Here is a 16,804-nt window from a genome sequence, read left to right as displayed (position 1 = left end):
GACCTTGCTCGTGCCCTTACTTCCGAGATACATTCTAGGCGCGACAAGGTCGCAACCAGCACAACCACCTCATACAATCAGTATGTAACTATGGACAAGACGCGGCCGAATGAGCGTTCAAACAGAACGCAAAGTTTTCGGCCAAACATCTTTCAACCGATGTCACCTCCGCGCGTCAACACCGACCCAGCGACAGCAACAGCAGCGTCCACCACACGCACCTCATCCAGGCGGCCTCATCTCCACGGCCTACATCACCACCCGCACCACCACCATCATCACCATCACCACCGTCGACACCACCACTCGCGGGATGTCAAAGATACCGTGCAGTCGGCCACGCAGCTGACGCCTCCTACGAGCTTTGGCGACTTGTTGAAGCAGGCTAGTAAGGGGAAGGATAGCTCCGGATCGGATGGGAGAGGTGAGAATCCGTCGAGGGAGTTGGAGGTCAGGGAGGAGGGCTCACAGGAGCGGCCACAGCAGGTCGTGGTCCGCAGTGAAGACGTAGAGAAAGAGCGCAAGAAGGCACATGCACGAGCAAGGTAAGGAAGATACGCACGGATTGTCGATTACAATGGGAGATTGACTCGGATGGACAGAGAACTACGTGCAGCGTTTCAAGACGCTTCCGAACAGTCACTCAAGTCGTCCCGCCGCCTCGATGATACATACTACTCTATTCTGGAGAAAGTCGGCGTGCTTCGACAAACAATAGGGAGCCTACAGGAGCTATCCAGCATGACGAAGGAACTACATGCAAACCTGGAAACAGATACGAAAGAGCTGGTCGATGATGTACAAGGACAATTCGAAGCGTTTGGCGACTTCGAGACACAGAAGTCACAAGTTAATGACCTCGAAGAGCGGATTAAGGCAGGAAAGGAGAAAGCAGATGCACTGACGAAGCGGCTTGAAAGTGCGAGGCAACGTGTCGAGGCTCGCGCAAAAATTGAGGCCGAGGGAGAGGCCAAAATATCTCGTATGTATGCATCGTGTGGCGATACCGGTATCTTATTAACTTTGGCGCAGGCCGTCTCCGTATAGTCTGGGGCGTAGCAGTGCTGGTGCTCTGTATGATTGTCGTGGCTATACTTTTCCAGCAATTGAAGCCTACTCGAAGACCCCATGCGCATCCTTCACTGCATTTCGAAGCCAGGCAGAATCTAATTGACATCATGGAAGGGATGCCAGAATCAGCGAAGCAGGCCCTCGCTGTACCATTATCGAGTCGGCCAACCAGAAGTTCAAAGTTTGCGCCAACCCCGTCAGTCCTGGTGGATGATGATCGACTGCGTATATTTGATGAGCTTTGATCAATGCGATTGCAGCTGCTGTTTTGCTTGCCAACGAGCACGACATATTTTAGACACAGATGATAGACTACAATGCTCGATGAGTGTAATATCTAGCTTTAATGAATTAATCTACTTGTCACAGAATTGGATTTCAATTCAAGATGACACAAAAAGTACTTTTTTTTGAAGATCCTTTATTATTTCTCAAACAATCATCTATTCTTCTTTAGCATGGCTGAAATTCCAGTTATTAAGATAGCCGCATCCGGCCTAAACATCAATTGTTAGCCAACAAGCTGTACCAAAACATCAGATTGTATCAACTTACGCAAAGATAAGTAGCAAAGCTCAGCCATCCCAAGTACGGCGCAAGCAGATAGCCACAGACTGGGTCAACCTGACCCCAAACATACGCCAGCGAGCCAACCACACCTCCCAAGGCAAGAATATTCGCGGTAGCCGCTATTGGGCGTTGCAACCCGAAGAAAAGAGGTGTCCACAGGAGATTGAGGCCGAGTTGAATGGTATAAAGAGTAGCGCCTTGCTTTGCAAGCTTGAACTTTTCGAGGTCCAGGGAAGTGGTTCCAGTCGTCCAGGCACGGTAGGCAGTATATCCCATGGTCGCATAGAGCGCAGTCCAAACGGGGCCGAAGACCCACGCAGGCGGATGCAGCGGTGGCTGCTTCAGCCGGCGATAAATGTTCTTCGTGTCTGAGGGGCTGATCGCATAGCCTACGGTGACGCCAGATAGCACGGGGAGCAAGATGCTAGCGGCCGGGGTCTCAAAGAGGAACGCCGGTAGCGTCAGGGACGGGATATATGGGATTGGCGGGAAGGAGGACATTGTGATGGTTGAGGTGAGGGGCTTTACAGTGAGTGTGATGTGGACGAGGAGATTTATTTGAGCAGTTATATAGTTTTATACTAGGTGCCTGGATACTGGATGGATGGATATAGGTAGGAGTCGCGACGAGGATCGTGATGGAAGCGGTGCATCGATGTTTACGTAGATCGACCCACCAATCAAGCCTCGGTTCGTTGACTTGCCACAAACACCTGTTCCCAGACTTCCGTACTGGCATGTATTCATGTGAGAGAATAATGGGGTGTTTCTGGGTAAGTAGACAGGTAGGAATTGAGGTGGGGCCTCGATTTAGAGGCCCTGTGATTGGCTTAGATTCTTCATACAGGCTACTGAGGATGTATACATAGGTACCAGACGAAACAGGTATATGTCAGTCTATGTAGGTAGGTTAGGTATTGGAAAAATGCTACACAGTCAGTAGAGATGGAGCTGTGTTCAATTGTATTTCTTGCAAACGATAGTCATAGCGAGCATTTTGCTTGTTCTTAGTACTGTTTCCTAACCCTGATCCTGTTCGTGTTCCTGAGCCATATCTCCCATTATTCCCATACGAAAAGTGACCGACGTTCCCGGGGATGAAGACAAGGAACACCCGACATGCCGAGCTGGCCCCGTCTCCCTTTTCAAGCTAGTCCAGACTGGGTTACTCCAATACCTCCTCCGACACGCCCTTCCCCAACCGCGCTCGCTCGCTCTCTCTCTCTCAACCTCACCTGCTTCACGCTCACTCCTTTCTCAAGTTAAACTCATCATATTCCATAGGACCTGCTGTTATCTTTTCTTCAGCCGGGAGTTCCTCCAGCACATCGTGAGTGCACGCTTCTTGTCCACCTAGCAAAGCTATTACTTGCTTCCTGCTCCGTCTTCTCCATAGCTTACCCTGCCCTTGTCGCGCGGCGCATGCTCGCTGCTCTACCTTTCAGCTTCCGCCTCCTCTCCTCCCTCCCTTCAATTCTCCAGCAGCTGTCGCGATAGCATCCATTCTATCTAGCGTCGCTGTCTCTTGTTCATTTTATTTCTCACTCCTTACCCCGCTCATTGTCTTCCCTCGTCTTCGTCCTTCTACCCATATGGCACTCTGTTCTAACACGAGCCGCAATGGCAAACAGCTATCAATTCCGGGGAAACTCCCATTATCCTATTTCCGAACCGTCTGGCATCGGCCTACAGCGATCGAACCAAACCACACATGCTAGCAAATTGATGATTTGTGTCCCGTAGTTGATTCTACGGACCTTCACCACCACACTCTGGTCCTCTTGCGCACACGAGAGTCGGGTCACCCTCCGCCCCCTGCTTTTCCATCCTAATCAAGCCATTCGCCTTTACCATGGATTCATACCCGTATGCTTGCGCAAACCAATGCATCCGCTGGAGCCTCTGCTGACAATACACAGATCCGAAGACAGGCCGGTGGTCGATTCGTACAGGCGCCGCTCCCCTGGTGAGTTTCTGCATTCATTAAGCCTATCACGGTGGTTATCGTAGTTTGTATATGATGCCTTACGCATCCACATAGCGGAGTACTACCCCGCTGTCGCTTCGGCGCATATTTCTACTGGACACCAAGCGCGCACCATTAGTACTTTATTGCATTGAGTAGCTGACAAAAGTGTTGCAAACAGGTCCTGGCGGACGGCCCAGACAGGGACGCGGTCGCTCTCGATCACCTCAGAACATCGACCGATACCAGCCTGACCGAACACGCGACTACGATTCCCGTCGCGATGCTCTACACAGACGCCGCTCGTCTCCTCCAGCAGTGCAAGCCGGCATTGACCGTTACGTACCAGGTCAAGACAGCTTTGCGCCTACATTCTCTGTCAATCCTATGCAAAACCCCATGGTAATGGAGTTCCAGGTGGGCTTCAACTATTTTGCCGAGTGGTGGCGCGTGGAACAGATCATAAAGGACGAAAAAGAACGCGCTAAGAACGGAGGCCGAAAGCCAGGCCTCAAAGGCGAGCGCGAGGCTCGCGAAGAGAAGGGAAAGGAACGGGAGCTCATCCAGGCCGCGTATGACGAATACAAAGAGAAACTTCAGGTACAAATGGCCAAGACTTTTGTCGACAAGCATAAAGGCGAGGAGTGGTTCAAGGAACGATATGATCCCGACTACCAAACCAACTTTCGAGCCAAGATCAAACCGTATCGCCATGCTATCTACATGGAGTGGGAGCGCCAACTGGATGAGGGCGTTTTCGACGAGTTCACCTTGGAAGGAATCTACAAAAATGAAAGCAATGGTGCAGGTGGTGTTGTGGAGAAAGAAGAAGGCGAAACAACGGCTGCCAATGAGGTCTTAGGCGTGGGCGATCTCTTGCCTTGCAAGGGTGGGGAGCTTCGCGATGAGGCGGCATTGCAGCCAACTCTGCTGATCAAAACAATTGCACCTACGGTCAACCGAGACAAGGTCGAAGAATTCGCAAAGGAACACTTGGGAGAGGGTCCTGGCGGCTTCAAATGGTTGAGTCTGAGCGACCCGAACCCGTTGAAGAAGTGTCACCGTATCGGATGGGTCATCCTTCATCCTGGTGATGAAGAGCCCATGATCGTGGACGATCGCGGCGACGGACGTGAAGATGGCGAAGACGGTGCCATCGACGAAAAGCCGGATTCATCAAGCACCCCATTAAGCACCGCGCAAAAGGCACTCGAAGCATTGAATGGCAAGACTGTGATCGACGAGGAACGTGGTAATTTCACGTGCCATGTTGGCATCCATGAATCTCCTTCAGCTCCCCGGAAAAAGGCCTTGTGGGATCTTTTCTCCGCCCCAGAGAGGATCGAACGTGACCTACAGTTGGCGGAGCGATTGGTCGCCAAGATGGACAATGATCTGAAGGATGGTTACGAGGAGTTCTCGAATGTCGATGGTGTGACCAAGGTCGAGCAGCGGGTCGAGGACCTTCGCTCCAAGGGTTGGCTACAGCCCCCAGCCAATGCTCCCTCAGCGCCCAAAAAGGAAAGAGACCCCGAGGACTTGGAAGAGGGAGAAGACGAAATGATGGACGATGAAGATGAGGGAGCGCTGGAGGATGAGGTCGATGACGAGGAGCTATTGGCAAAAAAGAAGAAGCTCGATCTTCTGATCGAGTACTTGCGAAGAGTGTATAACTTCTGCTTCTTCTGCGTTTTCGAAAGCGACTCTGTACATGAGTTGATCCGAAAGTGTGCGGGAGGCCATCTTCGCCGGCCGCGCGCAAGTCTGACCACCGCCGCAAAGGCCACGGCTCGCGCCACGGCTGCCGGACTACCCTTCCCCTACAAGAAACAGGAGACATCTGGAACGGGCGACGGCGATGCGGAGGAACCAATCCAAGAAGAGAAGAAGCCCAAACTTTCCGGAAAGAACCAGCAGCAGCTCCAGCGCGCTTTCAACTGGGTCAAGACATACGAGGACAAGCTCCTCCAACTCCTTGAGCCAGACAGCGTTGATATTAAGAAGCTTGGAGGGAAGCCAATCGATGAAGCTCTCGAGGACGAGATGAAGAAATGGGTGAAGCAAGAGGACGAGTCTAAGTGGCGCTGTAAAGTCCCGGAGTGCACGAAATTGTTCAAGGGAGAGAACTTCTGGAAGAAACATGTGGAGAAGCGCCATACAGACTGGTTTGACAAGAAGCGTAATGACGTAAGCTTTCCCAACCCATTGCAACTCGACGCGAAGTAGCTAACATGTTCTCACAGATCCTACTGGTGAATACGTACGTGCTTGACCCTGCACATATTGCTCCATCACGTAGCGATGCCAATAGCAATGGGCATTTCCCCATGGGCAATCAGCACGTTGCTGGCACTCCCCGGGGCTTCAATCTTGCTAGCATGCCCTTCAATGTGGGTGGCAACAATATGCCCAACAGCTTCAATGTACCACCATATTTCAACCCTGCGATTGCTGGTGGAAATTGGGACCCCAACTTCAGCCAGGACGATAGGCATCAGTCGGGACCCATGCGCCGTGGAGGTGGCCGATTCAACAGTCGCAGTGGACCGTATGACAGGAACCAGCGCGACGGACGCAACGGACGCTTCAATGGAGGCAATGGGCGTCTGACCCCTCCACGCGGTGGCAGGCCTGGAGGTGGTGCACGTTTCGGCGATGGTGGACCAGGCCCCGTGCAGTCCACCCAAGGACGGTCGATCAAGAGTTACGAGGATCTGGATGCAGTTGGCAATGGGGAGAGCAAAGAGCTGGAGTATTAGTCTGAGCAAAGAAGGGAGATACTGATAGGGGCGAGAGCCAAAGAGCTGAATCGTCAGTCTGAGAAGAGATGGGTGCAGGATGTTTCAAGTAGTGCGTGGGTATGAGTCTGGCGTTTCGGGAGGCATGAATTTGTAAAAGGGATTGATTGGACATGGCATGGAGTCGTTTGACTCCAACTGTATTGACACAAAGTCCCACCAGAGAGTGAGGCCGGATAGTCGCGAGCCCGATGGGCGCGAGCCCGATCGAGGCCGATGGGGGCGAGGCCGATGGGGACGAGGCCGATGGGCGCGACTTTGCCTTCTCGCAAAGACGCGGACCACTGGCACTGTACTTATAGAAACAAATAATCGAAAAGGTACCCAATTCGTTATCTAAAGGACATAGGAAGTTGATGTTTATTTTTGCAATTGACTGCATGGAGGAGTGCATACGTGTAATACTTCAAAGGTTGCGGTAGAAAATAAAGTTTGGCAGGCGATGTGGCGGTGCGTTCCCACATAGGCATAGTAGAATAACCCCAGATCTCAAAACAGGACAAGAACACCAGCAGGAGGATCAACAGAAACAAAACAGCAACAGCAACAATAATGCAAGAACCAGGATTTCGGACATTGTTAGTTAGATATGCATCCCAGTATTTTCTCGATTTCCCATGTTTGAAAATTAGGCCCAGATTCGCTGGCTCGGCGCAGGGGATGCTAGCCACTCTCCGTATCTCGTCTACAGTTTCCAAGGAAGTTCCGAAAGCATTCCAAGATGGATGGTTGCCGACCTATCCTTTGTTAGAGGCCTTGGTAGGGCCTGCGCCATGTCCGGTGACGATGTTGGGGTGAGGCTGGGACGCTTGTGTGCATGTAACTCGCAGCTAGTAGTCTTCGTAGTGCTCGTAACGTATTCCGTACTTTGTTAGCGTTTCCACTTGGGTATCCGTGTGCGTCAGTCAGCCAGTTTGGTCATGCATTCACTCTTCCAATTCATTATTCATTCATGAATTCATGAATTGATTCATCCTCTCATTCAGTCATGTATTCAATCAATCAATCAATCAATTAGTCGCCATGTCAGACTGCCTGGCTGTGCGGCATCTGAATCAGAGGAACAAATACTCTAAGAAACGTGTCTTCCATACAAACTTTTACGGCGTCATCATATCTGTCATTGACCACGGTACCTAGGTACTTGGGTAGGTATACAGGGTACATACATGTTCAAGAGTCAAAGTAGGTATGATCGTATAATTCTTATGTGAAGAGCAAGAGTGTGTCATGCGCACCTGTCATATCCCAATGCTTAGTACAAGTATTTACTTGACCTACGTCTTGCAGATAGCAATAACTATCTCTTCTCCACTCTTCTCTACTCTTCCTTTTCGTACCCTATAATTTGCTTTGCAACCTTTCTTTGTTGTGTGGATCGATTGTTGGATCGATTATTGCTTGAACTACCACCTAGGTAGCTACCTACCTAGAATCCAACGAAATCGCCCAGGGTATACGCTTATTCGGATCATCATTTTTCAAGTCTTAATTTTCGACTTCCCAATTAAACCCTTCAGCTACCTACACGGTCTATACAAGTTAATTACAGTAACCGCAATCATCAATCGTCGTACCCGTATCCCTACCTCGTAGGCTCGCACCCATGCAGTAGAGCCTCAGCGCAACAGCCACAGCCCCACCATCGTCATAAACACGCGTTCTGATTATTCCTCTCTCCAAGACTACGCCTCAACATCCGCCGGAGACGGCCCGTGTTTATAATAAACTAATCTGAACAACTAAACAACTAAAAACACCTGCGACAACCCGACCTTTCTTTTCTTGCCCAGCGGTCTGGCCTTCCGCTTGCGTGCTGTGTCTTCATTTGAGTCTTATACTCCCCCTCTCCTTCGCGCTCCAAGTCTCCCAGTCCCTCCTCTAGCTTCCCTTTCGTCATCATGGCCAACGGCGAACCACCCCTCCTCAAGCTCAATGGATCCGTAGAGCCCACAACAATGGACAAGACGCCCGCACCTTCGCTCCCTAATACAAATACCTCCAGCGCGCAGAATTCTGCCCTGGACCAGGCCTCACGACCGCATGCTGTTCGGACAGAGACCAATCTCTCCAAGTTCTCCACTATGTCGGTCCCTCCCGAGGGTTCCATCCTAACCGGCAAGCAAGAGCATTGTATGCGACCATGACCCCAACCATCAAACAAGCGCATACCTACTGACAGTTTCTTGCTAGACCTCAAGCGCGAGCTCATATCCCACCAAACCAAGTTCGAGATCGCAGAGCTCTCCTCTCCAACTGCTCTGCAGCGCTTCGGCGCTCCATTCCGCTCCGATGCGGGCGAGGTCGCTCCCGAGGACTCAGAGCTCCCTATCCTTCGCTACATATTCGTAAATCATGTTCGCAATTTTCCGTTCCTAGACAAAGCAAAAGAGAAGGAGTTTTGGCAAGATAAGCTTCAGACTGTATGTCCATCCCATTGTGAATACTCGGGCGCGTATTCTGCAGCTGGCGCCAAGTGCTGACAAGTTGCGATGTCTTTTTTAGTTCCTGGAATCCTTCGCAAATAAACACATATCATCTTCAGACGACCGCTTAGAAGAGACTAAGAGGAGAAAACTGGCGTTGAAGGCCGAGAAGCTGGTGGAACTCATGATGGTATCCGGTATACCTACCGCTTCTGGCTATGAAGAACGGATCCGCTTTGCTGAGATGGAGATTGTCGAACGAGGCGCCGATGAGAATGGTCTACACATCAATACACCCAGCGGGCATTTCATTAATGGATGGGATATCAATGTTGCTGGTGTACGAACTACGTCGATCAAGAAACGCTTGAGGTATCACACACATGCGGTATGTGCATCAACCCCACCCCCCAATGTTTTAGAGGCATCAGAATAACTAATGCACCTTTCAGGAATACCTCATTCGCGTGAAACAAACTGGAAAGGAAGATACCTACGTCGGTCGCCGTTACACCGATTTCGTCCAACTGCACAAACGAATCCGACTGGAGTTACCTGGGAAGGTCCTACCACCTTTACCCCGAAAGAACAAGAAGGACTCGCTTTTGTCGACTAATAACGACGATGATGTCAGTTCGATCTCGTCCGCATCGACCCAGGACCCGGCACCAGACCCGTACGAGAGCAGCGGTGGAGGTGGTCTGCGAAGCTACATCTTCAGTAGCCACAAGCGAAACAGCTCCACCACGTCCGTAGGCGGCAAACCTCGGTCTCCTCGCGCATCGAGTGATAATATCGCCTTCCGCGAGCCACGAATGTTGTACCGCGAGGAACAGCGTGTATCCCTCAGAGCATTCCTCCGAACTTTCCTACAGAACGAGACCATCGCACATTCGAATGCGATGTCAGAATTCCTGACAAAGAACCCGGTCGAACTCAATGAGGAGGAGATGGAAGATATCGAGCGAAGGAAAGAGATGGATGAGAAGCGCATGGAGGAGCAAAAGCAGTTCTATGAAGTGGCGAGGCAACGCGCCGCCGAACTCGATATCCACATGGAAAAGTTCAGGAGGGAGATTGTCGAGGCCAACGGTCTTTCGCACCTTTTCCAGGAGATCAGGGCAAAGAACACAATCGCAGAACTGAAACCGGAATATCAGAAGTTCGCCGAGTGGCTTCGAATAGAGGTCGCTGCCACTCTGTACCATCTGTTCCTCGCAGAGGACAATTCCCCTGAACTTTTCGCCCAAGCAAAGCGCATCCATTCGCTCGTACCTTATGGTGTCCTCAAGAACGTTATCAGAATCGCAAACCCTGCAGCGGTCATGAGCGGAGTCTTGGATTTATTCCTTGCACAGCCCTTTGGCGCGCGCTCGCTATTACAGCGTATGTTCGGCATGGCCATCAATGACGGCGTTCGTTCCGTCCAACGATCAATCGACACACTGGGTTCCACAAAGATCAAGGACGATGTACTTTGCGCGAAACTGAAGGCCTTTGTAGAGGCCGACGAGGATGTTAAGGAGATAATTCGCCAGGACGCCGCAGCGGAAAACGTTGATGTTGTAGTTACCATTCTCCGCTCCGAGTACTTCGAGCCTGAACTCAGCTCCGAGCAAGTCGGAAAGGTGTTCAACGCATACGTCGCCTGGAACAACGCGGTCGAAAATGTGAGCCGCAGTCGTTTGAGCAGGAAATCCAGCAGTTATAGCAGCAAAAGCCTAGAGACTAACCACTCCATTCAGATCGATGCGGAGCTGCGACAGGGTGCAGAATTGTTCGCTCACTTGAAGCAATACCTCAAGCTTTGTATGAGGCAGAGAGATAAGCTCATGATGCTTCAGATCATCGAAGAGGTACGTATAATCATCATTTACTTGATTGCGCCGGACAGGGCAACTAATTCGGTGCACACAGCCCACTACATTACAACTCTTCCGAGACTTATTCACCATTTTCTACGAACCCCTCGTCAGAGTATACAAATCTGCGAACGTGTACGGCAGTATCACGGATTTTGCCATGTTTGTCGATGACACCATTCGCGTGATCGAAGCTTGCCAACGGCAAGACATTTCCTCGGACCCCAACCAAACCGTACAAGCGTTCATCGATCTCTGCGCCCGGCACGAGGACAACTTCTACAAGTTCGTGCACGAGGTCCACATCCACGACAACGGACTGTTCGACCAACTCATGGGCTGGCTAGAGGGTATCCTCGAATTCCTTCGCCACGGACCCAGCAGTGGCGGCAAGCTCGACATGAATGCTCTGTTCCAGGGTGGTATGGACTCGAACACGATCAACAAGGCCAAGGCGATCCGGGAGATCAACTCTCTCATCAAGTGGCAACACGCGCGCAAGAAGTGGCATCAGGATAAGACCAGGCAGAAGATGGCCAGCAGTGGGGGAGACGAACAAGCCGACATGATTGGTGCCATGGGAGGAGGCTTCAAGACGTCTGATTTCGGCCTTAACGAGGTAAGCTACATCATCCATGAATTCCCTTTGTTTCTACCAAGAATTCCCCCACTAACATTCATTCCCCGTCTTAGCTCGACCTCCAAGACCTAGAACTCGACGACGACTACGATTACGATGAGTCCGAGAGCGACGAGGACGACGAGGAGATCGCAGACCCCATCCAAGCCGAGCGAAAGCGCAGGGCCCGGGCCCAGGAGAAGCTGCGCCGGACCGCGGGCGAGCCGAGGAAACCGCCCATCGAGGAGATCACGAAGCTGCACCCGGGCTTCGTGAGCATGTTGAGGAGTGTTCTGGCTCAGTAAGAAAAGAAGGCTTGAAGTATCTTGAACAGGTACAGGAGGTATGATGGTGACGAAGACGGGAGATTGTGGTGGGGAGGAAAAGGAACGAACGGATTGATTGATGGGAGGAGGACGGATGGGGGGGCTTTAATATACGTCGTAACGATCCTACTTCATACACACACACAGAGAGAGAGGGGAGACGCCAGACTCGCCCGCTCACTGCCCATACATACCTACTATAAAACTACCTTCTTCTTCTTCGTCCCCTACTTCTTGTGTATGTGAATTACGGGGATTGATAGGCTGAAGGTCGCCATGATTGATTATGATTATGAAGGGGACTGTGACTGGAAATGAATACGTGAATCGTATTTCTACCACTACTAATACTGCTACTGCTGTCCTTACGATCACCAGAAGTCAATTTCCCACTTCCCAGTCCGAATGCATCGGTCCTTCCTTCATTCCCGTCCTGCATCCTGTATTACAAGCCCTCCTGTGTTTGAAATGATAAATGATTCGTTCGTTTCATTCCGCTGATTCGATATCGTGAATATTACAATAGAGGTTTAGGTTTCTTTGCTAGTGTTTATAATCTCCTGAGAAAGGGGGGCTTGAAACCTTGCTCGTCCAATGCCCTTCGCTTTGTTTTCGTTGGACTGTACTGGTCCTACCTTCTCTCTACGGGGGAGTGGATTGAGTGAATGGTGTGTTCTCTTGTGATTTCGTGTTTCGTAATTCATTATCTGTGTCTCCTTAAGAGATAAGGGAGAGGACTAATGGCTCTACTCGAGTTGATGGCATATCTGGTTTCGGAGTAGGCGGGTGAGGTTACAATTCCTTGTGATGACCGCCCTTTAGACCTGTGTAGATTCGTGTTTCTCGCTTTCTTATTACGAAGTGTTGATTCTGTCTCGTGATTACGAGCGGTGATACAGGGATCTCAGACATTAGGAGTAGAGGACTCAGGCGAGGGAGTATCCTCCCTCTCTCGCTGGCGCATTATCTCGCTCGGCAACAATCCCGAGTTGGCGGTCACTTCCGTCTCAGCTGCCTCTCTACGCGGTCTACGACGCAGTGTACGTCGATTCGCCGCACGACGCTCCGCTGTACGATCCGCTGTACGATCCGCTGTACGATCGGCCGCACGACGATCCACTATACGATTCGCCGCACGATCCGCCGCACGACGCACCCTCGCGGTAGACCAATTCGAGGTAATTCGCCCCCGCGAATTCACAGCAGGCAACGTGAGCCGCCTTTGCACGCCCTCCCTACGCATCAGCCCGGCATCGTCGCGCATCCACACGTCCCCCTGCGAAACGGGACGGTCCCCCTCGTTGATCACCATCGCCTCTCTCCTGCGGCGCCTCAGCGCGCGTTCTTGCTGCGTAGCGTCCTGGCCTCTGTGACGTTGTTGCATGCGGGTCGACCAAGGCACCCTAGGCTCCCTATGCGCACTCTGTCTCCCGATCGTCCAGGTAGCCCCATTAAGCGTCATCGTGATGGTTCCAGTCGGCAACACCAGGAAACGTGGTGGTGGCACCGGCGGCAGTCGCACCGGCGGAGGCTCGATATTGAGTCCACCTACGTCCGTCACTCTATGCTGCCTCAGCAGCTTGATCGCGAGTTTCGCCCTCCTCTTTACGAGGGGATTCAGGCTGCACAGGTCCCGGCGCAGTCGCCTCTCGGAGCCCTGGCCGGCTGCGAAGCGCTCGCATAGGATCTTCGTGGCGGACTTGCGGATGTCGACGTTGTCGCAGGTCGCGAGGATCTGCAGCGAGGTCGTACTGATTGCGTCTTCCTTCACGGGGCGGGATCGTCGGGGCGGTGGGATCGTGGGTTTAAGGTAGGAGGGGCGCGTGACTTCGGTTAGGGTCACGATGGTGGAGAGGCAGTGGGATACGGCGTGGACTGCTGCGAAGGTGAAGACTCCTGTGGGGAGGTTTTAGTTGTTGTGATGTTGAATGAGGCTCTGGTCGTTGATGGGTGGGCGCTGCGGAGCGAGGATAGCATAATGACTTACCTAGACCGAGCCAAAGCCAACGATCATCTACCGTGGGTAATGACGGCATTGTCGTGGATCATGTTGTGTTGTTGCGGTGCTTCTCCTCAAAGTAACCACCGCAGCCTTGCGCGGCTGATATCGTGAAATTGAATGGCAATGGTAGGGCGGAAGTACGTCAACTATGGTACTCGTAGGTCTTGCGGTGCAAATGCGGGCTCGGGAGTGCTAGTCGATGTTAGGCAGGCGGTGAGCGCGAGCCTTCCGAACTCTTGGCTAAAATTTCCAACGACCCTTCATTTTCCTCTGGTAGATCTCGTACCGAAAGAGAGCAAATTCAGCGTTCACACTCCCTTTCCTCTCTCGCCTTTTCCTTTCCACCTCGCTCACTCCGAGCATACAGTTCGGCAGCAATGCCTCCCTCCCAGCTCAAACGCCTCAAGGCGTCTCTCCGCGAGCAAGGCATAACCGGGCCCCAAAAGTCCAAGAAGGAAAAGAAGAACCAGAAGAACAGCGGCGCCGACGCCCGCGCAAAGAAAGCCAGCGCCCTCTCCGCCATCCGCGAGGCCGCCAACCCATTCGACTTCAAGCATCTCTCGCGCCCCAAGAAATTCGAATACACCACCAGCCGAACCGAAGATGCGAGCAAAGTCCTGGGCCGGCCGGGTGTCACGAAGAGCCAGGGCGAGGAGGCGAGGCGCAAGACGCTGCTGCCGGAGATGAACAAGCGCAACAAGGTTGGAGGCATATTGGATCGACGTATCGGCGAGAACGATCCCTCAATGACGCTGGACGATCGCATGATGGCGCGTTTCGAGCAGGAGCAGCAGAGGAAGAGGGGAAATGTGTTCGATCTTGAGGATGATGAGGACGAGGTCATGCTCACGCACGGTGGCAAGTCTCTGAATTTCGATCTGGGAGGACAGGAGGACTACGATGCAGGAAGCGTGAGTGGGGATAGCGTCGGCGACTCCGATGGCTTCCTGCAGCGGAAACGAAGGAGAGATGACGATGAGGAGGAAGACAATGCAGATGAGCCAAAGGAGGACGAGCCAGAGCGGAAGAAGAGTAAGGCGGAGGTCATGAAGGAAGTCATCGCCAAATCCAAAATGCACAAGTATGAGCGCCAGCAACAGAAGGAGGACGATGATGAGCTGCGAGAAGAGCTTGACAAGGATTTACCTGATATTCTCGCTGCCCTTAGGGGTCACATCAGCAAAAAGGATCAGCCTCCCTCTGCGCCCCCTAAAGATGCGCCGAAAGAAGCCCCACGGGACGACTTCAGTATTAATCCTGAACGCGCTGCATTGCTAGCTGGTAAATCTCGAGCAGAGGTTGATAAGGAATACGACATAAGGAGACGCCAGATGCTTTCTGACCAGAAGGCCAAACCTACGTCGCGAACCTTGACCGAGGAAGAGAAAGCTAAAGAAGAAGCGGACCAGCTGAAAGAGTTGGAAGAACGAAGGCAAAAACGAATGAGGGGCGAGGCCGACGAGGACTCCGATGCTGAATCTAAGGACAACAAAAAGGATTTGCAAGAGGAGGAGGACGAAGAGGATGAGGAGCAGGACGACGCGGCAGAATTCGGCCTGGCCCAGAAACCTGGCAGACGACCTGAAGGTTTCGAGGACGAGGAAGACGACTTCATTTTTGATGATGTTGAAAGTGGCTCCGAACTCGAAGGATCCGGATCGGAAGAGTCCGATAGCGACATTGACGATACCATGGGTCTGGAAGACGAAGACGAGGAGTTCCTTGCTGTCCTTAAAGATCCATCTACCAAAGCAAAGACACAAGAAGGACCTGTGGCAAGCGATGGCGAGGCGAAGGCATCAAGCCTGCCATACACCTACTCGTGCCCTCGATCCCTCGATGAAGTTTTGGTGCTCTTTGGAAAAATACAGGAAGACGACATTCCCAAGGTGGTTCAGCGCATTCGTGCTCAGTATCATTCCGGCCTCCACTCCGATAACAAGCATAAGCTCACCGACTTTGCTTGTGCGCTGGTTGACTGGATTGCACAATCGCAGCTCGCAGTATCTCTTGCCGTACAGGAAAGTGTGATCAGACACATTCACTCCTTGAACCGATCATATTCGATTGCCATTGGTACTCGATTCCGTGAGCACCTTAAGAGACTCGCCACTGTATCCCTCTCGGAAGTTACTCCTGGGGACCTGTGCCTTCTCACCGTAAGTTGAATACCTCTTGTATAGTTGGCGGGCACCTGCTAATGCACTATAAGGCAATCGGATCAATCTATGAAACTTCAGCACACTTTGAGCAAGTGAGCACTCCAGCCAGTAAGTTGGGACACTTCCGTTTATTTCCTCCCATGGTAGCCCACTCCTATCTATGATAGCACAGGCTAACAAATAGGCAGTCACTATCATGGCAAGATGGATGGGACTCTTGAACACCGTATCAACCGCGCAAGAAGTCTCCATCACAGCCTACCTCGCAGCACTAAGTCTACACTACCAACGAGTCTCGAAACGCTACCTACCAGAGACTGTACGATCCACTGTACTCTGCCTGAAGTCCGACCACGTAGAAAAAGACACACTGGCCGCCCACTGCAAGAACATCTCCACCATGGTGGACACCTGGTCCAAACTCCCCGCATTCATCGAAATCATGACCCCCCTCCTCGAACCCCTAGCCCTCCACAAATCGCAAGCAGCTCCCACCCTACAGCGCGTCCGCATATCAATCCAAACCGCGCGTCTCCGCCGCCGACCGCAGGAGCTCCACCATCACCGACCCCTTCCCATCAAATCCTCCATCCCCAAGTTCGAAGAAGCCTTCGACCCCAACAAGCACTACGACCCGGACCGCGAGCGCGCCGACGCGGCCAAGCTCCGCAAGGAGTACAAGCGCGAGCGCAAGGGTGCGCTCCGAGAGCTCCGCAAGGATGCAAACTTCATTGCGAGGGAGAAGCTCAGGGACAAGAAGGAGAAGGACAGGGCGTACGAGGAGAAGTACAAGAGGCTCGTCGCGGAGATCCAGGGCGAGGAAGGCAGGGAGGCGAAGGCGTACGAGAGGGAGAAGAAGGCGAGGAAGAGGAGCAATTAGATCTAGATACCTTATATGGTTGTAGTATATGCATAGTCAGGTCGTTGGGACACTGCCAGAAAAGATTTTGTTTCATGTTGCATTTACTGGTCATTGATTGTTCGTGTTCGTGCATCGGCTAT

General features: G+C 52.1%; 6 protein-coding genes across 6 annotated transcripts; 4 read left to right on the top strand and 2 right to left on the bottom strand.

Moving 5' to 3' along the window:
- Positions 1–31: 31 nt before the first annotated feature.
- Positions 32–1,577, top strand: BU24DRAFT_231674 (uncharacterized protein). The gene is made up of 4 exons (XM_033522180.1): positions 32–424; positions 484–545; positions 603–982; positions 1,033–1,577. Exons 1-4 carry the CDS (start codon positions 416–418, stop codon positions 1,314–1,316), a joined length of 735 nt encoding a protein of 244 aa, XP_033381515.1. The 5' UTR covers positions 32–415; the 3' UTR covers positions 1,317–1,577.
- On the bottom strand, positions 1,290–2,166 carry BU24DRAFT_452128 (benzodiazepine receptor family protein-like protein). The gene is made up of 2 exons (XM_033531166.1): positions 1,627–2,166; positions 1,290–1,568 (listed from the first exon to the last, which is right to left on the bottom strand). Exons 1-2 carry the CDS (start codon positions 2,140–2,142, stop codon positions 1,515–1,517), a joined length of 570 nt encoding a protein of 189 aa, XP_033381514.1. The 5' UTR covers positions 2,143–2,166; the 3' UTR covers positions 1,290–1,514.
- A 1,327-nt stretch (positions 2,167–3,493) lies between these two features.
- Positions 3,494–6,366, top strand: BU24DRAFT_410947 (uncharacterized protein; the record flags this gene model as incomplete). Its single annotated transcript, XM_033526016.1, has 4 exons — positions 3,494–3,507; positions 3,561–3,607; positions 3,789–5,794; positions 5,851–6,366. The coding sequence occupies 4 exons, from the start codon at positions 3,494–3,496 to the stop codon at positions 6,364–6,366; spliced, it is 2,583 nt and encodes an 860-aa protein (XP_033381513.1).
- Positions 6,367–8,066: 1,700 nt separating this feature from the next.
- BU24DRAFT_231623 (PX domain-containing protein) lies at positions 8,067–11,924 on the top strand. The gene is made up of 6 exons (XM_033522179.1): positions 8,067–8,538; positions 8,599–8,828; positions 8,911–9,219; positions 9,284–10,687; positions 10,749–11,312; positions 11,387–11,924. Exons 1-6 carry the CDS (start codon positions 8,307–8,309, stop codon positions 11,615–11,617), a joined length of 2,970 nt encoding a protein of 989 aa, XP_033381512.1. The 5' UTR covers positions 8,067–8,306; the 3' UTR covers positions 11,618–11,924.
- A 171-nt stretch (positions 11,925–12,095) lies between these two features.
- On the bottom strand, positions 12,096–13,785 carry BU24DRAFT_424172 (uncharacterized protein). Its single transcript, XM_033528437.1, has 2 exons — positions 13,626–13,785; positions 12,096–13,534 (listed from the first exon to the last, which is right to left on the bottom strand). The coding sequence occupies exons 1-2, from the start codon at positions 13,672–13,674 to the stop codon at positions 12,543–12,545; spliced, it is 1,041 nt and encodes a 346-aa protein (XP_033381511.1). The 5' UTR covers positions 13,675–13,785; the 3' UTR covers positions 12,096–12,542.
- Positions 13,786–13,858: 73 nt separating this feature from the next.
- Positions 13,859–16,759, top strand: BU24DRAFT_452124 (Nop14-like protein). The gene is made up of 3 exons (XM_033531165.1): positions 13,859–15,799; positions 15,853–15,910; positions 15,991–16,759. Exons 1-3 carry the CDS (start codon positions 14,018–14,020, stop codon positions 16,680–16,682), a joined length of 2,532 nt encoding a protein of 843 aa, XP_033381510.1. The 5' UTR covers positions 13,859–14,017; the 3' UTR covers positions 16,683–16,759.
- Positions 16,760–16,804: the final 45 nt, after the last annotated feature.

The sequence above is a fragment of the Aaosphaeria arxii genome (assembly GCF_010015735.1).
Source record: "Aaosphaeria arxii CBS 175.79 unplaced genomic scaffold BU24scaffold_6, whole genome shotgun sequence".
Lineage (NCBI taxonomy): Eukaryota > Fungi > Ascomycota > Dothideomycetes > Pleosporales > Aaosphaeria > Aaosphaeria arxii.
This window is presented reverse-complemented; position numbering and strand designations above follow the sequence as displayed.